Here is a 26,012-nt window from a genome sequence, read left to right as displayed (position 1 = left end):
TAAATGTAATTCACCATATCAACAGACTTAAAGTCAAGAATCACATGATTATTTCGATAGATGCAGAAAAAACATTGGATAAAATACAGCACCCCTTCATGCTCAAAACACTAGAAAAAATAGGGATAGTGGGAACATTCCTTAACATTATAAAGGCCATCTATGCTAAGCCCATGGCTAATATCATTCTAAATGGTGAAAAACTGAAAGCATTCCCCTTAAAAACTGGAACAAGGCAGGGATGCCCTCTTTCACCCCTTATATTCAACATCGTACTTGAAACTCTAGCCAGAGCAATTAGACAGACCAAAGAAATTAAAGGAATACGAATAGGAAAAGAAGAACTCAAACTATCCCTATTTGTGGACGATATGATTATATATTTAGAGGAGCCAGGAAATTCCACCAGAAAACTTTTAGAACTCATAAGTGAATTCAGTAAAGTAGCAGGTTACAAGATCAATACTCATAAATCCAATGCATTTTTATACATAAGTGATGAATCCTCAGAAAGAGAAATTATGAAAACTACCCCATTCACGATAGCATCGAAGAAAATAAAATACTTGGGAATCAATCTCACAAAAGAGGTGAAAGACCTCTACAATGAGAACTACAGAACACTAAAGAAAGAAATTAATGAAAACCTTAGAAGATGGAAAGATCTCCCATGTTCTTGGATAGGCAGAATTAATATTGTCAAAATGGCCATACTACCAAAAGTGTTATACAGATACAATGCAATTCCAATTAAAATCCCAATGATGTAGCTTGCAGAAATAGAGCAAGCAATTATGAAATTCATCAGGAAGAATAAGAAGCCCAGAATAGCTAAAGCAATCCTTTGCAGGAAAAAATGAAGCAGGGGGTATCGTAATACTCGAACTTCAACTTTATTACAAAGCAATAGTAACAAAGACGGCATGGTATTGGTACCAAAACAGACAGGTAGATCAGTGGTACAGAATAGAGGACACGGAAACAAACCCAAATAAATACAATTTTCTAATACTAGACAAAGGTGCCAAAAATATGCAACGGAGAAAAGATAGCCTCTTCAACAAATGGTGCTAGGAGAATTGGAAATCCATATGCAACAGAATGAAACTAAACCCATATCTCTCACCCTGCACAAAACTCAACTCAAAATGGAATAAGGACCTTGGAATCAGACCAGAGACCCTGCAGATTATAGAAGAAAAAGTAGGTCCAGATCTTCAACATGTCGGCCTAGGACCAGACTTCCTCAACAGGACTCCCATAGCACAAGAAATAAAAGCAAGAATCAATAACTGGGATAGATTCAAACTAAAAAGCTTTCTCTCAGCAAAGGAAACTATCAGCAATGTGAAGAGAGAGCCTACAGAGTGGGAGAATATCTTTGTCAATCATACTTCAGATAGAGCACTAATCTCCAGAATCTATAAAGAACTCAAAAAACTCTACATTAAGAATACAAATAACCCAATCAACAAATGGGCTAAGGAAATGAACAGACACTTCACAGAAGAAGATCTACAAGCAATCAACAAACGTATGGAAAAATGTTCAACATCTCTAGTAATAAGAGAAATGCAAATCAAAACCACCCTAAGATTCCATCTCACCCCAATTAGAATGGCGATTATCAAGAATACAAGCAGCAACATGTGTTGGCAAGGATGTGGGGAGAAAGGTACACTCATACATTGCTGGTGGGGCTGCAAATTAGTGCAGCCACTCTGGAAAGCAGTGTGGAGATTTCTTAGAAAACTTGAATGGAAACACCATTTGACCCAGCTATCCCACTCCTTGGTCTATACCCAAAGGACTTAAAATCAGCATACTATAGAGATACAGCCACATCAATGTTCATAGCTGCTCAATTCACCATAGCCAGATTATGGAACCAACCTAGATGTCCCTCAATTGATGAGTGGATAAAGAAACTGTGGTATATTTATATACAATGGAATATTACTCTGCCATAAAGAATGATAAAATTATGGCATTTGCAGGCAAATGGATGAAATTGGAGACCATCATGCTAAGTGAGATAAGCCAATCTCAAAAAACTAAAGGACGAATGATCTCGCTGATAAGTGGATGATGACACATAAGGGGGAGGGTGGGAGGAGTTAGTGTTAGGGTTAGGGTTAGGGAGGGGGCAAGAATGGAGGAAGAAAGGACTATTTAGAGGGAAAAGAAGGGTGGGAGCGGTGGGGGGAAGGGAAAAATAATAGAATGAAGCAAACAAGATTACCATATGTAAATTTATGATTATACAAATGGTATGCCTTTATGCCATGTACAAACAGAGAAACCACATGTATCCCATTTGTTTACAATAAAAAAAAAAAAGAATGATCATTACTGTTATTGTGAAGCTTGAACTAGTACAAAATGCTTGTAATAATATATTGTGGGGGAAAGAATAAAATAAAATGCTTATAAAATATGAATATATCTTTCTCAAGTATAGTCACATACATGTAGAAATGAGGCAAAATACCATACATCGAGGTGCTGAGAGTGATATTATTAATAAAGATAGAGAAGGGGGAGTTAGATTTATCCTTCTTTTCTCTACTGTCCTTTTTTTTTTTTTTAATCTCCATGTTATTTAACATTTACAATGAAGAAAAGTTAACAGTCTTCAGTGGATTCCCACTGCTATTTGATAAGATTTAAGTTTCAAGAATCAATCTCCTTTTCCAAGTCCTAGTCTAACTCCATCTTGAATCTCACACTTCTCACAGAGAAGACCAATGCCAGTGTTCATTGTGAATTTTTTCAGGTGAATGAAGAAATATTATCTTTTTTTTGAACATTTTCGGGCTCATTCTCTCCTGGAGAGTGTTATACTTTAAAGAAATTGGGTACTTTCCTGAAATTCTACTTCCATAAGAGGCTATTTATTAGAGCAGTAATCTACTGAATTTGGAAACAGAAATTAAGAGTCCATGGGGACAGTATACCAGTAACGTATTTTCCTCTTGTAGACATAGATTAATTGGGTAATTTTATTTTGTACTTAACATATGTCTTAAAATAGAAAATAGTTATTTCAATAAATCAATTTAAACTTATATTCTACTTCTAGAACTTTGCTTTCTTACTTAAAATTCATTCCTTTAACATTGGACAGGCAAAGTAAACTTGAACATTTTCAATAGTAGTTTCCAATATAATATAATTATTAAGTACAGGTAATGAATTAGGATTGTAATAATTAATGCAATTTTTGATGATTGCTTTAAGAATCATATCTAGCATTCATAAGCTACTTAACATTTCAAATTTTGGGTATAAGAGTTCTATGTAATTTCACATCTGAAACTGATGGTGCGGGGGGTACCAAATAAACATTTTTTTCTAATGTAACGAACAAAACATTCAAAATTTTGAAGACTGATGGTATGAAACAATAAATAAATTTTCTATAGCAATAACCACATTGTAGGGAAGGTGTGAGGTTCCTGAGGTATCCCACTAAAATCTATTTGGCTTATTACATTGAGTTTGGTAGGCTTGCCTGATAAATTCCCGTATTCTCAACAGTATGCTTCATACACAAAATGATTTTCAGAATATATAATGGGAATGAGCAACTGTGCTCCCTGGGGACTGAAATAGAGACAATTAAATTCCATTCATGAATAATTATTTCAAAATGAACCCCAATATCATGTATAACTATCATTCACTAATAAAACTATTTAGAAAAAAGAAGTTATGCTCAATCATATGCCTTTACATACAAAATGAGTCTCATGTTGGTAAATGAGAAAAGTCACCATCATCATGGAGAACAATAATGGTCCTTTTAAATAGTTCATAGCTTTTATACTTAAGAAAGACTCTGAGTCACGAGCTAGAGTTAAAATAAGAAAGAAAAAATAAAAAGGTAACTTTCATTAAGCCCTGCATGCTTACTAGGTTCCTGGCAGTATACCGATTATTTATCTATATTATCTTTGATCCTCACAATAGCTCTGCAAATCAGGTAGTGTAACATATTAAAGCACACAGGGTGATAGACAAGGAATAGATATGGCAAGGAATATGAGGGTAAAAAGTTCCAGCTTCAGGATTAACTCTACAAGATGTTGATCATCGTTATAACCTTGAGAGAATTAGCCTTTCTAAGGCTCTGTTTTCTCACCTATTAAAAAAGAAAGAAGCAGGGAAGCATGGTAGAGTCTTAACTCTGTTTACCAAATATTGGTAAAGGTATCTCCCTCAGGCACATCCTAGGGTTTTGCTTCCTGCCTTATTGTGACTGGGTAGGGAAACGTGATTTGTTCCGGTCAGTGGGTTCTGAGGAAGAATACAGTTAGTTCTGGGTCAGAACATTGAACTGTCAATGTAAGATCCTGTAGAACTCTACTTTCTCCTGACACAGTAACTAGTTACATTTGTAATAGCTGGCTCTGTCAATCTGGATCCAAGTGACCAACATAAGCAGAGCCACTTTGTCCAATCAAATTGGGCAGTACAATGAATAAGAAAAATAATGCTGGTTTAAGCACTTATGATACTGGGAGTGTTTATTACTGTAGTACAGCCAAGATGAAATAGATTGGTATAGGTCGTGTCTATCCTACAGTGTTCTGAGGAGTTAATGAAGTAATATGAAAAGCATTTCCAATGTCTATCATATAGAAAATATTTACTAAGTGAATGTACCTTTATTACTATATTATTATCCCCTTTTAATAAATTAGAAGACTGAGATCAGTATTGTAATATGCCAAAGAATATACTGGTAGTGACACAGTTGTTTCTGTATGACTCTGAACCAAAGATCTTTTCATAGAAGTCCTTCTTTAGTCATCTCTCTCTCTCTCTCTCTCTCTCTCTCTCTCTCTCTCTCTCTCTTTCTCTCTCTCACACACACACACACACACACACGACTCACTATAATTATTTTTTGTGCATATTTGTGCCTTTTTTGTTATTGTTCTAAAAATCCTTTTTCTGAGACAGGCAAATAAATTTCCCTTTAACATTTAAACTTATTTTTTGTTTGCTGTTTATTTTCTCTTTGACAAATTTTGTCACAGAGGAAGGCACTCTCTATCGAAGATTTGACTTTCAAATCCCTTTAAAATCTGACTGTAGAATTTCACTCAATACTTCTTGTCAGAATCTTATCCATGTTAATCTTGTCTAAAAACTAATCAAAAGATAAGAAACTTTTCTTTTTCCAGTCTGTGCCTATAACAATCTAAATGAAATCCTTGCTTTGTCCCATTTCCAATTCTTCTTTTAAGAAATTCAACTTAATTTCCATCCTTCTTATGAAGCCAGCTCTAATCAACTTAAAAGCACATCTGGTCTATGCTACTTATTTGAAACGTCATTTCATATGTTTCTGTCAGACAGCTTTGCACAGCAGGGGCATAAAGCTTGGAAACTGCATTTCCCAGAATTCCTGTAGTAATTCCTTATTAATTTCCTCCAGTAAGAGGAATTCCCATGGGATTGGGAGGGCAGAAGAAAAGAGAAGGCTATTTTGAGTATTACAACTGACACAAGGAACTGACTGAAAGCAGAGATTAGAAATGGATTATGTTCTTACGTCTTTAAGGGAATTTACTGTCAACCTCCCTTGAACCACAATAAGCCAATCAACCAACCAACCCACCCCACAGTTACCATGCAAAAACATCAGCCCAGAATAAACAAGCCTTTGCTGTTCAAGACTTAAAACAATTGCTGAGTCACCAAATGTTCATGGACAGGAGGTAAGCTACATAGTTTAAGGAAGACATATTCCCTGTATCCACTTCCAGGAAAATAATGACCAAGAGGAGATTTTCACAGGGTTGAGGCAATGAGCAGAGAGAAAATGGGAAAAGGAGTTCCTCATGGGAAGCAGACACTAGGTCTAATCAAAGGACCTCTACTACTTCCTACGCACATGCAGTGTGTGTGTCCTGGAGTGAATGGGATTATTTAGTGTGGTCAGCCTATCCTGTTTGTGTACATTATAAGTGTATATGTGTGCAGAAAGGAACATACAACTTGTCTTTTCATTACATAGACTCTCAGACTTGAAGGAGCCACGTCTAGACCAGATGGAATACTTATGTATGACCCAGACATGCTAGACAGTGAACTGGTTGTAATGACTTAGTTTGTTCTTTGTCTTTGTGGCTGGAGTGAATGAGTTTTTCTGCATACGAGAAATGGAAAAATATGTTTGATAAATAAAGGGTGGGCTGTGGCAATAATCCTATTGCATTCCTGTATTTGCCAACTCTCATTTCATTTCCCTTTCCTGGGCACAATGAAAAATGACAATTCCCAATCTCCCATGAATATTACTGACTTCTGGAATATGAATAAAAAGGACAAACATCTGTGCCCCGGCAGTTAAGTGCCTGCAAATTTTGTGCAGGTCTTTCCTCTCTTCTTTTTCAGTGCCCGTTTTAGAAGGAACATTTCTACATGAAATAGCTGAAAGATGGAGGCAGTCTGTGACCTGAATCAGTGCCCAGAGTTATACTGCCCATGAGTCCCACCCACCCCACCTGCTTCAGGCTGTGAGAACACGGGGAAATAAACTGTTTCTGAACATTACAAGTGACATTATAGAAATGTTTGTTACAGCAATTAGCATGAAAAACCTTCATGCACTTTTAGTCATAACTACATAGCAGGGCAAATAAGGAAAAAAACTGGAAAAAAGAGGTCAGTGAGATCTTTAAGGTTAATGAAAAATCAGAGCACCCAGGTAATTTGCTTGTTTGTCAAACAGGATGGTGAACTCAAAGACAGATCCAAGAATAGAAAGTTTGTCCAGCACTGTGATGTTTTCATATAGTTGCTTTTATACATGTCTAGTCTCCTGCACAACCCCGTTCCTTAGGGTAAGAGACTGGGCATGAAACAGGGGTGATAAAATTTCCACACTGAGTCTAAACTTTGGGGTGTTTATCAAACAGGGCAAATGTGCAAGAGGAGATGCTTCAGGCCTAGGGAGGGTCAAGAATCATGATGAACCCAGTGTCTTGGGAAGCTGAATGCACAAGACCAGTGCCCCTGGGCTGGCCATGCACTGGATTCCCCAGCAATGCTCATCTGGAGGTTTTCTTAGACTTTCTCCCATTCTGTGGCCTAGGGTTCAGAAGCCAACAGCATCTGGAAGGAGGCTGAGCACAAAAACAGGGTTAGATGATCAAAATTGCTCAGATTATGTATCATTCTCCACTTATCAGGGCTAATTTGACCGTTGGTTTTTTGGGATTGGCTTACCTTTTGACCTAGTTATCCCACTCCTCGGTTTATACCCAAAGCACTTAAGATCAGCATACTCCAGTAACACAGCCACATCAATGTTTATAGCAGCCCAGTTCACAATAGCTAGATTGTAGAACCAACCTAGATGCCCTTCAACAGATGGATGTGGTATATATACACAATGGAATATTATTCAGCCATAAAGAAGAATAATGTTATGGCATTTGCAAATAAATGGATGGAATTGGAGAATATCATGCTAAGTGAAATAAGCCAATCTTTTTCTCCTTTTTTCTGCCACTAACAAATTCTCTTTCTCTCTCTTTTACTTTTTTCCCATTTTTTTCTCCTTCTTTATAGCTATAACTTGCTCCATCTCTTCTGCTTTCTCTCTGCTCACATTTTGAACGTTCTAAATATCATGTTTTCTTTTCTCTTAATGAGTTGTATTCTTACCATCTCTTAGAATTCTTTGGTTTATATTATTCCTATCTCTACCGCTTATCTTATTGCAATTATTAACACTGTGGGTGGCAGAGTTGACACCTGCAGTTTACTTTAATTTCAGATCTAGTTCATTGCTATTTATGCTTTTTCTACTTGCAACAGCCTACCCTACCATTCCTGCTTTTGGGGTAATTAGGGTTGAAGATGTCATAGATGTTAATGCTGTACATTATTTGCTTTGGTTGCTGCTATTGTTTCCCCCCCTTTTCTGTGAGGTGCTGGAAATATACAGTGACCCACTAAAAATTTATAGGGTACAGATTCTGTTGCTGATCTAATCCCAACCAGGAGATAGCATACTTTGCTCTTATGCAAATTAATCACACTTGAATTTTGGCAGTACTTTAATACAAAGAACAGAAAAGAAAAAACCCAAATAATGACCTGACACAAAGCAGATCAGTTTTCACTGGTAAAACCCAATTCTACAGCAAAAACAGAATTAACACAAAGGTCCTAGATACCAAACCTCTGAGTTGTCTCAATCTAGATTACCCTAGGACATTGGCAAAATAAGGCTATGCCCTAAATGTCCCACATATAAGAGTGGAAGAGAAAGCCATGCCAACAGATGCCTAAAACACAACACAGGCATTCAGGAAATATGAAAAATAAATGCATAATTTGAAAGTTCATAATTTATTGGCAACTGACTCCCAAAAGTTTATGAAATATCAGATAAAGAATTTAAAAAAATGATTTTAATGATATTCAATGAATTCCAGCAAAATACAGAAAAACAACTGAACACATTAAGGAAGTAAATACAGGATATGAATGGGATATTTGATAAGGAGATAGAAATACTGAAAAAAGAATCAAACAAATCTTAGAAATGAAAGACACCATGAATAAAATAAAATGTTCAGTTGAAAGTCTCTGTCATATTGAAGAAAAGAATCTCAAAGCTGGAAGACAAAGTAGTCAGCATTAAACATTCAGACAGTATTAAAGAAAGAAAAGAAGTAACCATGTCAAGAATATGTAAGAAATCTGAGATGACATTAAGAAACTCATTAAGAATCTTTGGAATAGAAGAGGGTTGTGATATGTAGGCTAATGGCATTAATAGCCTCTTTAAAAAAAAAAGAGTTTGTGCAGGTGCATCAGCTATGTCATCTTATTTCATATTTATTTAAAGTGATTTAACTATTAATTTATAGTATATATGTCATAAAATATCACTATTCAAGTAATTGTCATTAATTTTAAAGAGATCCTAGCAGTTCTTCAAATGTATTCCTGGCCATATAAATATGATTATAATAAAAAGAAAATTTAATCATAGATATAACTCTGATGTAACTCTGATGGTACATGAATGAAGTGTTTTTTTCTTTAATCTTATGCTACAAAGCACTGCAGATGTCATTTTGCAAAGAGATTTTCTAAGACAATATACAAAGTGAAAGAGAAAACAGAATTTTATCACTTAGTACCTACAGATCGATCATATGGCAAAATGTGTTGTTTTCCACTTCTATTAAAATATGAAATATTTTCAATATATGTGTAGTAAACACACATTCATATATGCAAACACAAGGGGCAGAAAGGGCATATAGGAGATCATACCAAGAAAGGCTCAAAAGGACAAATCAGAGAACAATACAAATACACAAATACAAATATGTTAAGTTCCAGGTACTGGTATATGTTTAATAGTTAGTAAACCATTTCTAAAGGAAAAATGTAATAACCAGATACTTACAATAGCAAAATCTCATTACCACAAATATGGACACATTGACCCTCACCTCTTCACCATGGAATAAGAGAAACATTTGATTCACTTATTCCTTTATTCTCAAACACTTATTGAGGTCCACTATGTGCCTGACATTATTAAAATATTACCAAACAGAAAAAAGGGAAGAGAGAAGGGAGGGGGAAAATTCCATGATCCTCAGAGAGCTCTCTAATGTTATACAGGACACTTGACACATTGAAAGAGTCTTTTTGTAAACAAAGCAAATATACTCGAAGAACTGATCATGAAGCTTCAGTATCATATCACATATCACATTTTATAAAATCATTTAAAATATGTCTATGGAGGAAAGGCTGGCAGACATTTGGAATAAAAAATTGGTTTAGACCATGGCTGACACTATAAGAGACCCATCATCTACACTTGCCACGTGGGGCCTGAGGATTTACTGTCTGCAGCCCTCACCCCTGGCATTGTGGCTGCAGTTGCCAACATTAGTGCTTGTCTCCATGGGGCCTGAGATGTGCTCCTCCATGGTCAACACCCCCAGCACTGTGGCTGTCATTGCTGGAGGCTATGTCACCATTGGGGCTCATTTCCCCAGGCTTGAGATTATTAATAGTCCTGGAAGTAAAAAATTAACAACTAAGAATATTGCATGTAGTGAAGCTATCATTAAGAATCGAAGGAGATATAAAGTTTTTCCTAGACAAGAAAAAACTGAAAGACTTCATCACTACTAGATTGACCTTTCTAGAAATACTGGAAGTGAGAAGATAACTACAATCATAAAAAAACCATGTGAAAGAATAAAACTCCCTGGTAAAATAGACATGCAATTGAAAGGGAGAAAAGAGTTAAAACTTACCATTAAAGAAAACTACCAATTCATAAATATAAAAATTAAGAGAGGTGGGAAGAAATAAAGAATACATAAAACAATCAGAAAACAAGTAACAAAATGGTAAAATAATCTTGAATGTAAATGAATTAAAAGTCCACAATTACAAGATATGGACTAGCCAAATAGATTTTTTTTTAAAAAGCCCAAACTATATGTTGACTATAAGAAACTCACTTTATCAGTAAAGATACACATAGAGTGAAAATAGAGAAACAGATTTCATGCAAAAGTGAGCAGAAACAGTTATTCATATATCAAAATAGAGTTTGAGTCAAAATCTGCAAAAATAGACAAGATTATTAAGTTATAATAAAAGAAGAAATTCGGCAAGAGAATATAAGAATTGTCATGCTCCTGAATGACTCATGGATCACTAAAGAAATTAAAGGGGAATTAAAAAATGTAAAGTTGCAGGATACAGTCAATACTTCTCCTAAAACAGGTGCACTGGTATATGCCAATAATGAACTTGTCAAAAAAGAAATCAAATAAGTAATTCCATTCATGATAACCACAAAAAGAAAAAAAAATCAATAATAAATTTAACCAAGGAAGCAAAAAACTTCTCTATAATGAAAATTATAAAGCACAGGTGAAAGAAACTGAAGAGGAAACAAAAAATGGAAAGACAGTCTGTGTCCATGGAATATAATAATTACATATTTTTAAAATATCCATACCATCCAGTGTGATCCATAGATTCAATACAATCCCTATCAAACAATGGTATTTCTCTCTCTCTCTCTGTCACACACACACACACACACACACACACACACACACAAACAAAAAACAAAAAAAAATAGTCCTAAAATTTGTGTAGAATGATAAAAGGTGCAGAATAGTCAACACAATACTGATCAAAAGCAGCATCATAATACCTGATTTCAAAGCACTACAAAGCTACAGTAATCAAAACAGCACAAAAGTTGCACATAAACAGGCACATAGACAAATGGAACAGAATAAAGAACCCCAAAATAGATCTACACACCAAAGGCACCAAGAACATACATTGGAGAAAGAACGGTGTCTTCAATAAATGGTGCTGGAAAAACTGGGTATCTATAAGGGGGGAAAAAAACCCAAAACTAGACTCCATATACAAAACTTAACTCAAAATGAACTCAAAATGAAAAGTCTTAAATTTAATATCTGAAACCATGAAACTATTAGAAAACATAGGGAAAATGCTTTAGGACATTGGTCTGGGCAAAGATTTTTTAAAAAATATGACCATAAAAGCAGGAGCAACCAAAGCAAAAAATAACAAACTGGATTCTGTCAAATTAAGAAGTTTCTATAGAGCAAGTAAAACAATCAGTAGAGAGAATTTTTAGAATGAAAGAAAATAATTAACAAGGTTTACAAGTGACAAGCAATTGATACCTAGAATATACAAGGAACTCGAAAGAACTCAATAGCAAAATATTCAAGTAATCCAATTAGAAAACAGGCAAATAATCTGAGTAGATGTTTCTCAAAAGACATACAAATGAACAACAACTATGAAAAAATGCTTACCATCATGAATCTATCAGGGAAATGCAAATCAAAACAACAATGAGGTATCGTCTCACCTCAGTTAGAATGGCTATTATTAAATAGACATAAAATAACAAACCTGGTAAGGATGTGGAGAAAGAGGAACTTTCATATACTATTAGTGGGAATGTAAATTAGTATGGCCATTGTGGAAAACAGTATAGAGTATTCTCAAAAACTCAAAATAGAATTACTATATGATCTAGCAATCCCACTACTGGGTATATACCCAAAGGAAATGAAATAATTATAACACAGACACATCTGCACTTGCATGTTTATTGTGGTCTATTCATAATAGATGCAATATGACATGGGAATACATCAAGGTTTCCCTCGATGGTTGATGGGGGAAAGAAAAAATGGTGTACATGTACACAATGAAATATTCAGCCATAAAACAGCATTATTCTGTCATTTATGGCAACATGGATGGAACTGGAGGACATCATGCTAACTGAAACAAGCCAGGCACATAAAGACAAATGTTGCAAGCTCTCATTCATGTGTGGAAGCAAAACGTTGATCTTATAGAACAAAGAAGAGTGATCACTATGAGATCAGAAGGAAGAGATAAGTCTAAGAAGATAGGAAAATGTGCCCCTGGACAATTTCCCCAGGCAGAAGAGCACAAACAACAGACACGGGTTTTTGCTGAGAAAATTACAAAACGGTTATTTTTAAACTGGGACCTACGTGACTTGGAGTTCATAGGTATTTGGGACATACGTGACCTTGAATCCATAGGAATTCAGGACCATCTGGGACCTGGAGCCTGTGGTCTTTTCAAAGAAGGAAAACACCTGATCAACACTTTGAGTGCCTTCTCCAGGATTGGGCCAGGGGTGGACTTCCCTAAACCTATAGACCCACATAAACCCTACACAACAGGCAGTCCCTGGCAGCCCTCTTGGATTCCTTCTCAGACATGGGAGCTTTGCTTCACTTCACTTTCACGCTCTGCTGTCTGTGAATCTTATTTTTGCACGTGGGAGACAAAGAAACCACTGGACTCCACATTTCATGTTACAACTAGAGTGTAGGATGGTGAGGGAGATAGAGGTTAGTAACAGGTTCCTGAATACAGTTAGATAGGAAGAATTAGTTCCAGTGATCTGTAGTATGGTAGGGTAACTGTAGTCTACAAAAAGTTATATTTAAAGATAAGCAGAAGAGTTCAAAGGTTCCCGATATTTAGAAATGATAAATGTTTGAGGATCTAGAAGTGCTCATTTACCCTTTTAATAATTACATATTATATGCATGTATCAAATTATCATATTATACCTCATATATGTATAAATGAGTCAACTAAAATAAACATTTTTTAAAAGTTAACATTTCACCAGGTGTAGTGGTACATACCTGTAATCCCAGCAGAATGAGAGGCCAAGGCAGGAGGATCATGAGTTTGAAGCGGGCCTCACTAATTTAGCGAGACCCTAAGCAACTTAGCGAGACACTGTCTCTAAATAAAAAATAAAATAGGCTGGGGATGTGGCTCAGTGGTTAAGCGCCCCTGGGTTTAATCTCTGGTACTACCACCCCTCCCCCTCCAAAAAGCTAACATTTCTTTAAATAGAAAACAATGTGTATTATTTATCCTTGAAATATGACATATGCTCCCTTTTTTAGGATGCCAAAGTCCCCAAAGCAGTGGTCCATAACAGGGATAAAAGAAAAAAAAGTCTACCATATGAATAACAGATATTGAGAAGAAAGGAAATAACAATCAGAGATCAAGGAAATGGGAAATCAAGAAACAAAGAATCAGAAAAGTAAGGATTATTTTTTTGAAAAGACTAATAAAACAGATAAATTTCTGGCCAGCCTAATCAAGAGTAAAAAAGGAAAGGTCCCAATGGAAAAACTGGAAATGAAAAAAGTTTACAACTACAGATAGTATCCAAATTACTGGATCACCAGTTAAAAATTAATTCACCAAAACAAATATAAAATCAAACAAAATATTATAAACAAATAGACCAATAAACCTCACACCCAATCCAGACAGTTTTATAGGTATGCTTTGCCAAATATTGAAGGAAAGAATCCCAATCTTAAACTGACAAACCAAAAAACTATTATGTGCTCATAATTTTAATTTTTATCAGCATTTTTAATCTATTGACAAAAATCAGGAAGGAAATATTCTACTTTCAGCCTAGTCCTGAATTAATCTGGTATGTATATCACACAATGACTAGACCTTGAGTGTTTTGCTGAGGTCAAGAACACAGCAACTGCAGTGAGAAATCCAAAGAGTCCCCCAAGGGAAAAGACAAGAAAATCATTTTTCTTCCCTTAGTTCCCTGGACCCTCTTCAGGCTTTATCAGTGAGCAATGAACATGGGTTGTGAGGCTTATGTAGAGTCATAGTGCCTGTGTTCAGTAGAAGAGGACTTTGAGTCCTCTCCTGGTCATGACTGTACGAGGTTATCAGAGCTACATCTTTCTACTTTCTATATCTGCTTATTTAAAAATCTGTTTGATGTTCTCTTCTGTATTATGTTCCAATTATTTGTTTGCATAGTCTCCACAGTATCGGGAATGGAACAGTTGTCCGAGTATGTCCTTGAGCTTGCAGGGTTGGGAATCATTACTCATCCAGGAAGTGTCACGACACTGTGTAAGGAGGTATCCTTCTTTCATCTTGGACTCAAATCAAGAAGTGTCTTTCCTACCTAGGAAGAGAAATATAATCCTTTCCGTTGCCCAAGAGCAGAGACTGTACTGGTTGTGGGGACAGATGGCTTAGACCGGAGAGACATCTAGATCTAATGGGCACAGGATCAGAAATGCTTAGCCATTCAAGGCAAATACAGCTAAAACTAGAAATGTCTGAGAAAGAGCAATGGAGGGCAAATAGAGTAAGGTTAACACCAAGGACAAATATCACACTCACAGCTCACTGTCAATGTAGAAGGAAGACACAACTTGTATTTTTAAGGTGTTCCCAGATTTAGTTTTCAAAAAGATCCACTAGGGGAAAAAGACCTAATAAAGCCTTAGCGCCTCAAGAATTGCTTGTAGCTCACATGCTCTAGCTCATTTCCAGGATTTGAAATTACAAAGATTATAATCACCCCTGAACTAAGTAGAGATTAGTTTGTTCATGTATACTTAAACTAGCTTATGTAAGGTCACAAGGAAGCTACAATCACAAATTAATCAATGTAGTAATTTCTCTATTAAATTAGTTGTGTCATAAATCATACAGTGAGAAAGATGAAGGAGAAGACAGTAAGTGCACATTAATAATTGATTCTGTATGTGATTAAAATATTATAAATGGAACTAATTTCATGAAAGTAAAAGAAAATCTTCAAACATTTTTTATGAACAATTTCAAGAATATCTTTCGTTTTGGAAGTGATTCATCTAGAGTCTCACCACCTTAAAGTAATTATGCTAATAGAAATGGAATTAAGATACAATGTTACCTAAAATTATTCCTCAAACCACATATATTTTTAATGGATTTAATGAGTATATATATTTTTTAATGAGTATATTTTTGACAATGAATTCTTTTTAATTTTATGATAAAATTTCTACTATGTGAATTAATTATATGTAAGTTTGTACATGCAAATATTTCAGTAAAAAAAAAAAAAAACAGTTTGAATCCTGAAAAGAAAGCATGATAGAAAACTGAAATAATTTTCCAGAAAAAAGTTAAAGAAGATTAACATTTATGAGGGATGATTTTTAAAATAAACTATACCGTAAATAAATAAAACACTTAAGCAATGACTCAATACTTGATTTGTCTTTGAAAAATAAATCCACAGTTGTTTTTAGAGCAATATGCATTAAAATCAGAAAATAGAATTTTAAAAAATTTTACCTAAAGACAACTCAAGAAAGTTTGGAGTACATTCTATTTTAGAATTGGGGGGAAAAAAAGGAACCCTATAAATGTCATAGTGGTGAGTTAGGAATATTATATGTATCTAGTAAGTAGAAGTTCTACTCAAAAGGAAAGAGTAAAGATTAAGAAAATAAGCTACATGATTAATATGATCACTTTTCCGGATAGACAAATGATCAAATTCTCATGATATATTGTGGTTAAAGGATTTTTTCCTTTCATTGGTAAAACAATTATGTAAATTTTTGGATTTTCCTTAATAAGAAAATCAAAATTTTATACATTTGGCCCATTATTCCATCATATTTATGATAGTTCTTTTGGGGTATATTATTCACTTAAATACTTTCTATTAATCATGTGTTACTTTTATAATAATTAAAAATTGGTAAGGTTATTTCTGTTAGAAAAAAAAAACGCATAGTTGAGCATTTTATTTTAACCTAAGGAGGAAAAATACCTCGGATGTATTTCTCTCCACGCTTGACTATTTCCTCTGTTGGAGGCTGGAAACAATTCTGATTAAGCAGAAAACCATCTACTAAAGAATGTGGCTGTTTGTAAAATAACAGGAAGTACTGACGGTTTCTGGATGAACATGACCTTGATTAAATGCATTAAATAAAAAGTGTGTTTGCATTCCTGACTCTCCTCTTCCTCACTTCACCCCACCAAAACCCCCCAAAGGCTGAGAGAAGTATGAGCAGCAGACCATGGAGACAGGAGAGTGGCCAGGGCCATGTGGAAGTTTCACCAGAAGGCGTGGAGAGCAGATGTTACTTACCCTGGCTTTCGGAGAAGATTTTGGCATATCTCTTTCTAGGTCTTTTGTTAAAAGGATGGGTAGAGAGTTCTTACAACTGGCCTCCTAAGAAAGAAATATAAAAAAAAATTAGAGGATAAAGAATGCTTACCCATAAATTATGAGGTGGTCAAAGGTAATATTTAAGGGAGACAAGGCATTTCTAGATTGAGTTATTCATGTGGGCAGCTTGTGAGTTTGCAGTGAGATACCAGGATGTTTCCTTACGTGTCCCATAGGACAGTGAAGTGAGATAAGAGGGTGACTGAAGTGTGGAACAAACAGGACCTATACATTCAGAAGATCACTAAAAAATCCTATCTGCACTGCTGTGTCACTTTATCACATAAACACCTGCTATAGACAGCTCACCTCTTCTTTTGAAAGATGAAGAACTCATTTTCCAAGATATTAATTGCCCACGTTCTGGCTCTTTACAGTCTTTATCTTAAAGAAATACTTTCAGAAAATTGAGCAAACCACTACTGAATAGTGATAGGGAATCATACCAATGTCCTAACTGGGGAAAAATGTCTGAGTACTTATTTTCAAAATTATTATATTTCTAAGTCCTTGGTGTAAACCAAAATAATATTTACAAAACTGATGGCAGAAATCACAAGGAGGCAGCTTAGATGGAGTTGGAGATGTTATTCTTTATTACTATATGATAAGTAAATTATAATAATCTTATTTGTGGTGGTTTTCTACTAATGCAGGGTCTCATTTTTGAATCACCATTAACTTGGATAAGTTTCCCAAGATGATTTCATTCTATTTTCAAATTAAGGGATAGAAAAATACAAGGAGTATTGCAGACAGTCAAGCTAAGGAGAAAGTGAGATTTTTTTGACTTGCTCCGTAACCTTCACCCCTGCATTCCATATTTTCCCCCATGCCTAAAATCCAGTAATGTAAATCATAAAATTTTTTGGGTTAATAATTATAAGTTTAAATAAAATTTTAGTCTATCTACTTAATGATATGACTAAAATTTGCTGGCATTATGATCACTTATTTCTAAAGGGAATAATATATAATTAGTATAAAATATCCCTAAAGAAAACAACAATCCTACTTGCTACTGATAAATATTGAATCATCTGAAGTGTCAGGCACTGTGCTAAAATCTCAGCATTCATGATGTCATCTTCCCCTGTCCGCCAGGTAAGCAAGCCCCTGTCATCATCCCCCTTTTAAGGATAACACAATGAAGGCTACAAAGTTAAGTAAACTTGCTCTTTGTCACAAAGGACTCAAAGATGGTTCTGTATAACTTTGAGTCCTTATTACCTTTATATACTGCTTTTCATCTCTGTTGTACTTAACATAGGACATTAAATTGTAGAGCTACATCATTTTAAAGTCAAAGAGTTTTCTTCAAAGTCAATTAGCCTACCCTCTAATTTTAGAGATGAGGGCTTGGATCCTGAAGTGATATGCCCATGATCACATAAAGGGAGGCAGCGAGGAGCCCTGTGTGCCTGGACCACAGGGCTGTGCACCGCACCTGTTCTCGGGTTTGTGCTGGGGAACATTCCCAGACTCATGGGGATCAGGAGCCTCTTCTCAGCCAGGGGTGCTGGCACTACTCTCAGCTGCCTGTGGCCTCACGTACAGTCTTATGTAAGGGCCCAAAGGCACATTTCTGAGATCTCCAAATAAATGTACATTCTGGTCCTACCATTTCCCACCAGTGACAACACCTGCCAGTGGTTAGTCGCTTACTGGAAATAGTGAATGAACCCATTCCCACTTCTGACTCACTGTGAGAAGGATAAACTAGACCCAGCATGACATTTCAGAGAGCCAAGTGATTAACTGCATAATCTGTTGTGTAATTTTGACTATGGTTGGATAAAACAATTATGTGTAATCCTCATACCCCTCTTTTAAACTATTGATATGTAAATGTTACAATGTAAAGAGAAGAAACAAGGCCGACTATTAAAGAACTTAGTAGGAGAGGCTAGCTTTTTTTTTTACAACAGTCTGAGTGTTTACAAATGTCTCTAATTCTCTCTTCCTTAGACATAAACTAGAAATGATAGTATTTATTAATCCTGATTTCCTTCTCTGTCCCTGTGAAATAATGAGCAGAAGGCTAACTTCCTATAAGACTTGGAAAGCATTTTCTCTAAGCTTTTATTTGAAAACATCACTCAGAAGTTTGTTTTTTATTTTATGATTTTTACATTCACATAACAAAGGTAAAGTGAAGTCTGGGAGATAGAGCACTAAATTGGCTTCTTGCTCTGGTTCTCTAACCAGCTATAGGAATTTTAAGCCCTTGGACTTCCCTTAGTTCAAAGATCTATAAAACAAAGGGATTGGATTAGATGAACTCCCAAATTTCAAGATTTTACAATTGTTCCAGGAAGAAGCAATGTTTCTTGGTTAAAAAATCAAACCACTAGCTGTTCAGAATTGTACTCACAATTGCCTCCAGAATGCCACTAAACAATGGGCCCCATCCATGCAGTGAGCAGCCGATCAAGGGGCTCCAGATCTGTGGGGCACAGGGGACATCTTCCCTAGAGGTCAGTGTTGCTTTCTCATATTTTTGGAGAAAAGTTAAATAACAGCTTAAGTAAATAACAGGCAATAATTTAATGCATTTAAAAAATATAGTGTGAAATATTTTAAAATGTTTAAGAAAGTGTACCTTTAAAAATATATGCATGTACATTCATACTTGTAGGTATTTGTCTAAGAACTGAAAACTATGTCCACATAAAAACTAGAACATGAATGCTCAGAGTAGCATTATTTACAATAGCCTAAAAGTGACTATCATTCAAATACCATTAACTGATGCATGGATAAACAAAATATGGCATAGCCACACAATTGAATATTATTGTCATAAAAAGGAATGAAGTACTAATACATGGATTAACCTTGAAAACATTTTGCTAAGTAAAAGAAGTCAGATATAGAAGGACACATATTATGGCCATTTATATGCCATGTGTAGAATAGGCAAATATGTGGTGACAGAATTCAGATTAGTGGTTCTGAGGCACCAGGAGGAAGAAAAACTACTAATCTGTCGGGTCCATGTGAGGTTTCTTTTTGGGGTAATAAAAATGTTCTGGAATTAGGTAATGGTGATGGTTGCACAACTCTGTGAGTGTACTAAAACCCAGTGAGTGGCACATTTTAAAAGGGTGAATTTTATGATATGTGAATTATAGCAAAGCTTTTCACAAAGCCATTTAACGCAAGTCCCCACACCTCCAGGGCAAAAGGAAAAGACCTTTGGGTTTGTGTTCGAACTTTAACTTTAAAAGTACTTCTTTGCAAAGGTTTGAAGGGGGTGTTTTGTATTTCTAAGTGTTAAACTGTATGTGAACACAAAAATTCATTCAATAAATATTAACTGAATCCTATTATGGGCAGCATTCCAGTGCTGGGAACTGGAGAATGGATTGACAAATTGGACATGAACCTCTCCTATAGGGAATATTTACATTTATTTTAAACAAATGGCCTACTTAAATGAGGCTTTCGACTGAACTGACTGCTCACCCTAATGACTTTTGTGTAATAACCACTTGCTTAAACCAGCTGTGTCACAGAATCATAAAAACACCACTTAAAAATACAATAGGGGAAGAAAAATACCTTGTTTATCATGACTTTGCCGGCCTCACTATTCAACGATTCATGACATTGTAAAACAGAAAAGCACTCACTGCTCCTCAGCCTGGCATGCTACCCCACAGCCTTCCCAGACTGGCTCCCTGTCCATTCTACTGGAGAGGACTCCCTTCCCAGGACTCTGCTAATCCCCACTGCTCTCCATCCTCTACCCTGCCTGTCTCCTTGTCGCTTATAAGTATCTGACATCAAGTTACACTTACTGGTTTTAATTCTTTAGTGTCCAACTCATGCTAATCTGCGAGAAGACTTGGTCAGTCTAGTCCATGAATATATCCACAGAGCCTAAATTTAGCATATAGCAGGAGCTTAATTGTTGACTAATGAGTAAATGGAATGAATGCATCAAGTCCCTTTTCTAACCGTCCACAAGTCCCTCTGCATCCCTCCTGCCTATTGCCTTTATTTATTTACTCACTTACTTACTTATTTATTTATTTTTTATGTGGTGCTGAGGATCAAAACCTGTGCCTCACACATGCTAGGGCGAGCACTCTACCACTGAGCTACAACCCCAGCGCCACTCCTGCTTTTAATTCACTTCTCAAAGTGCTTACATTTAAGGATCTTGCTTTCCCTTTTAACACCCTTCATTTCCTTCCGTCTCTAATGCTTCCTCTCACAGAAGTACAATCCTTGATGAATCCGGCTATACACCTTCTCTGTGCTAGGAATGGAGCACCTGAAAGTTGCTGGGCAAAAATACTACAGAATTGACTGGCTTCATATTACATCGATGACCATAAACCTCGAATGAGTCCTTTCTCATGCCCAGCAATCCTGCTATACTTCTTCAGTGACTTGACTTTCCAGTCTCCCAGATGGTGTTTTATATCCTGCCTCTCGCCTTTTCTCCAATGCCTTTCCTTCCATTTTCACATCATACTTCTTTTTGAAAATAGAAACATGGGAGTAGAAACTATCACTGCCTCACCAGTCAATTTAAAAACCGACCTGCAATCATGACATCCTCTCTTCTTTTCCTCCTGTCACAGTGAGACAAGAATCTGGCCCTATGAGAGAGAAATTCCCTCCAAATGTACCCTGGATCTCTTCCTTTTACTTTTCCAAGGACTTTGCTCGTTCACTGATTTCCTTTCACTCCCTCTCCTCTAGATCATTAATCACAGCACTCTGTGGAAATCTATCCCAGTGTTCATTTCTTTGATTGGTTTTGAAAAGCTTCCTTAATCTTTTTTTTTTAATTTATTTTTATTGTAAACAAATGGGAGACATGTTGTTTCTGTTTGTACATGGAGTAACAGCATACCATTTGCATATTCATAAATTTACATAGAGTAATGATGTTTGATTCATTTCATTATTTTTTCCTTCCCCCCACCCCTCCCACCTCTCTTTTCCCTCTATACAGTCCCTCCTTCCTCCATTCTTGTCCCACTCCCACCCCCCATTAAGTATCATCATCCGCTTATCAGTGAGATCATTCCTCTTTTGGATTTTTGAGATTGGCTTTTCTCACATAACATGATATTCTCCAATTTCATCCATTTGCCTGCAAATGCCATAATTTTATTATTCTTTATAGCTCAGTAATATTCCATTGTATATATATCTATACCACAGTTTCTTTATCCATTCATCAATTGAAGGACATCTAGGTTGGTTCCATAGTCTGGCTATTGTGAATTGAGCCACTATGAACATTGATGTGGCTGTATCTCTGTAGTATGCTGATTTTAAGTCCTTTGGGTATAGGCCAAAGAGTGGGATAGCTGGGTCAAATGGTAGGTCCATTCCCAGTTTTCTAAGGAATCTCCACACGGCTTTCCAGAGTGGCTGCACTAATTTGCAGCCCCACCAGCAATGTATGAGTGTACCTTTCTCCCCACATCCTCGCCAACACCTATTGTTGCTTGTGTTCTTGATAATCGCCATTCTAATTGGGGTGAGATGGAATCTTAGTGTAGTTTTGATTTGCATTTCTCTTATTACTAAAGATGGTGAATATTTTTTCATATATCTGTTGATTGCTTGTACATCTTCTTCTGTGAAGTGTCTGTTCATTTCCTTAGCCCATTTGTTGATTGCGTTATTTGTATTCTTGGTGTAGAGTTTTTTGAGTTCTTTATAGATTCTGGAAATTAGTGCTCTATCTGAAGTATGAGTGGCAAAGATATTCTCCCACTCTGTAGGCTCTCTCTTCGCATTGCTGATAGTTTCCTTTGCAGAGAGAAAGCTATATAGTTTGAATCTATCCCAGTTATTGGTTCTTGCTTTTACTTCTTGTGCTATGGGAGTCCTGTTAAGGAAGTTTGATCCTAAGCCAACAAGGTGAAGATTTGGACCTACTTTTTCTTCTATAAGATGCAGGGTCTCTGGTCTGATTCCAAGGTCCTTGATCCATTGTGAGTTGAGTTTTGTGCAGGGTGAGAGATAGGGGTTTAGTTTCATTCTGTTGCATATGGATTTCCAGTTTTCCCAGCACCATTTGTTGAAGAGGCTATCTTTTCTCCATTGCATATTTTTGGCCCCTTTGTCTAGTATGAGAAAATTGTATTTATTTGGGTTTGTGTCCGTGTCCTCTATTCTGTACCATTGATCTACCTGTCTATTTTGGTGCCAATACCATGCCGTTTTTGTTACTATTGCTTTGTAGTATAGTTGAAGTTCTGGTATTGCGATACCCCCTGTTTCATTCTTCCTGCTAAGGATTGCTTTAGCTATTCTGGGTTTCTTATTCTTCCACGTGAATTTCATGATTGCTTGCTCTATTTCTGTGAGGTACGTCATTGGGATTTTAATTGGAATTGCATTGAATCTGTATAGCACTTTTGGTAGTATGGCCATTTTGACAATACTAATTCTGCCTATCCAAGAACATAGGAGATCTTTCCATCTTCTAAGGTCTTCTTTAATTTCTTTCTTCAGTGTTTTGTAGTTTTCATTGTAGAGATCTTTTACCTCTTTGGTTAGATTGATACCCAAGTATTTTATTTTTTTTGAGGCTATTGCAAATGGAGTTGTTTTCCTCATTTTCCTTTCAGCTGTTTCATCGCTTGCATATAAAAATGCTGTAGATTCATGCGTGTTGATTTTATAGCCTGCTATTTTGCTGAATTCATTGATGAGGTCTAGAAGTTTTCTGGAGGAGGTTTTTGGATCCTCTAAATATAGAATCATGTCATCCGCAAATAGAGGCAGCTTAAGTTCCTCTTTTCCTATTCGTATCCCTTTAATTTCTTTAGTCTGCCTAATTGCTCTGGCTAGAGTTTCGAGGACAATGTTGAATAGAAGTGGTGAAAGAGGACATCCCTGTGTTGTTCCCGTTTTTAAAGGGAATGGTTTCAGTTTTTCTCCATTAAGAATGATGTTGGCCATGGGCTTAGCACAAATAGCCTTTACAATGTTCAGGTATGTTCCTACTATCCCTATTTTTTCTAGTGTTTTCAGCATGAAGGGGTGTTGTATATTGTCAAATGCTTTTTCTGCGTCAATTGAAATAACCATATGATTCTTATCCTTAAGTCTATTTACATGATGGATTACATCGATTGATTTACGGATGTTAAACCATCCTTGCATTCCAGGAATGAACCCCACTTGATCGTGGTGCACAATTTCTTAATATGTTTTTGGATACGGTTTGCCAATATTTTGTTAAGGATCTTAGCATCTATATTCATCAAGGATATTGGTCTAAAATTTTCTTTCCTTGATGTGTCTTTTCCTGGTTTGGGTATGAGGGTGATATTAGCTTCATAGAATGAGTTCGGTAGGGTACCCTCCTTTTCTATTTCCTGGAATACTTTGAGAAGTATTGGAATGAGTTCTTTGAAGGTCTTGTAGAACTCGGCTGAGAATCCGTCTGGTCCTGGGCTTTTCTTGGATGGCAGATTTTTAATGGCTTCTTCTATTTCATTGCTTGACATTGATCTGTTTAAATCGTGTATGTCCTCCTGGTTCAGTTTGGGAAGAGCATATGTCTCTAGAAATTTGTCAATGTCTTCGGTACTTTCTATTTTGTTGGAATACAGATTTTCAAAGTAGCTTCTCATTATGTTCTGTATCTCAGTGGTGTCTGTTGTGATATTTCCTTTTGCATCATGTATTTTAGTAATTTGAGTCTTCTCTCTCCTTCTCTTTGTTAGTGTGGCTAAGGGTTTATCTATTTTGTTTACTTTCTCAAAGAACCAACTTTTTGTTATGTCAATTTTTTTTAATAGTTTCTTCTGTTTCAATTTCATTGATTTCAGCTCTGATTTTAATTATTTTCTGTCTTCTACTACTTTTGCTGTTATTCTGTTCTTCTTTTTCTAGGGCTTTGAGCTGTAATGTTAGGTCATTTAATTGCTGACTTTTCATTCTTTTCTGGAATGCACTCCATGCAATGAATTTTCCTCTTAGTACCGCTTTCATAGTGTCCCAGAGATTTTGATATGTTGTATCATCATTCTCATTGACCTCTAAGAATTTTTTAATCTCCTCCCTGATGTTTTTTGTTATCCATGTTTCATTCAATAGCATATTATTTAGTCTCCAAGTGTTGGAGTAATTTCCTTTTTTTACTTTGTCATTGATTTCTACTCTCAGTCCATTATGATCTGATAGAACACAAGGCAGTATCTCTATTTTTTTGCATTTCCTAAGGGCTACTTTGTGGCATAACATATGGTCTATTTTTGAGAAGGTTCCATGTGCTGCTGAGAAGAAAGTGTATCCGCTCGTTGATGGATGGAATATTCTATATATGTCTATTAAGTCTAGGTTATTTATTGTGTTATTGAGTTCTATGGTTTCTTTGGTTGGATTTTGTTTGGAAGATCTATCTGGTGGTGACAGCGGTGCGTTAAAGTTGCCCAGAATTATTGTGTTGTGGTCTATGTAATTCTTGAAATTGAGAAGGATTTGTTTGATGTATAGGGATACACCATTGTTTGGGGCATAAATATTTATGATCGTTATGTCTTCCTGATTTATGGTTCCCTTAAGCAGTATGAAATGTCTTTCTTTATCCCTTCTGACTAACTTTGGCTTGAAGTCCACTTTATCTGATATAAGGATGGAAACCCCCGCTTTTTTACTGGGTCCATGTGCGTGGTAGGTTTTTTCCCATCCTTTCACCTTTAATCTGTGGATGTCTTTTTCTATGAGATGAGTCTCTTGCAGGCAGCATATTGTTGGGTCTTTCTTTTTAATCCATTCTGCCAGTCTATGTCTTTTGATTGATGAGTTTAGGCCATTAACGTTCAGGGTTATTATTGAGAAATGATTTGTATTCCCAGTCATTTGGCTTATTTTTGGTTTTTAATTTGGCTTGGTTTCTCCTTTGAGTGGTTTTTCTCTAAGGTAGTTCCTCCCTTTGCTGACCTCCGTTGTTGTTTTTCATTTCCTCCTCATGGAATATTTTGTTGAGAACATTCTGTAGTGCAGGCTTTCTATTTGTAAATTCTTTTAACTTTTGTTTATCATGGAAGGATTTTATTTCATCTTCAAATCTGAAGGTTAGTTTCACTGGGTATAGGATTCTTGGTTGGCAACCATGTTCTTTCAGAGCTTGAAATATGTTGTTCCAGGCCCTTCTAGCTTATAGAGTCTGGGTTGAGAAGTCTGCTGCTATCCGTATTGGTCTCCCCCTATATGTAATCTGATGCTTTTCTCTTGCGGCCTTCAAAATCCTATCTTTGTATTGAATGTTAGGCATTTTCATTATAATGTGCCTTGGTGTGGATCTGTTGTGATACTGTGCATTTGGTGTTCTGTAAGCCTCTTGTATTTGATTTTCCATTTCATTCTTCAGGTTTGGGAAATTTTCTGATAT

The 26,012-nt window shown here is 36.0% G+C and overlaps 1 protein-coding gene across 11 annotated transcripts in view; it reads right to left on the bottom strand.

The window, feature by feature from the left end:
- The window catches only part of FAM13A (family with sequence similarity 13 member A), a 378,453-nt gene that overhangs the window by 139,231 nt on the left and 213,210 nt on the right, over positions 1-26,012 (bottom strand). For 10 of the 11 annotated variants that reach the window (XM_079153220.1, XM_079153218.1, XM_079153221.1 and 7 more), the window contains one exon: positions 16,553-16,636. In XM_079153220.1, coding sequence (XP_079009346.1) covers positions 16,553-16,636 — 84 coding nt within the window. Of the gene's footprint in view, positions 1-16,552; positions 16,637-20,197; positions 20,225-26,012 lie in introns of those variants that run through there. The other variant, XM_079153224.1, reaches the window with a different exon arrangement.

Source organism: Sciurus vulgaris (assembly GCF_902686455.1).
Source record: "Sciurus vulgaris genome assembly, chromosome: 9".
Taxonomy (NCBI): Eukaryota; Metazoa; Chordata; class Mammalia; order Rodentia; family Sciuridae; genus Sciurus; species Sciurus vulgaris.
The sequence above is the reverse complement of the archived record's forward strand: the minus strand, read 5'-3'. Positions and strand labels throughout refer to the sequence as shown.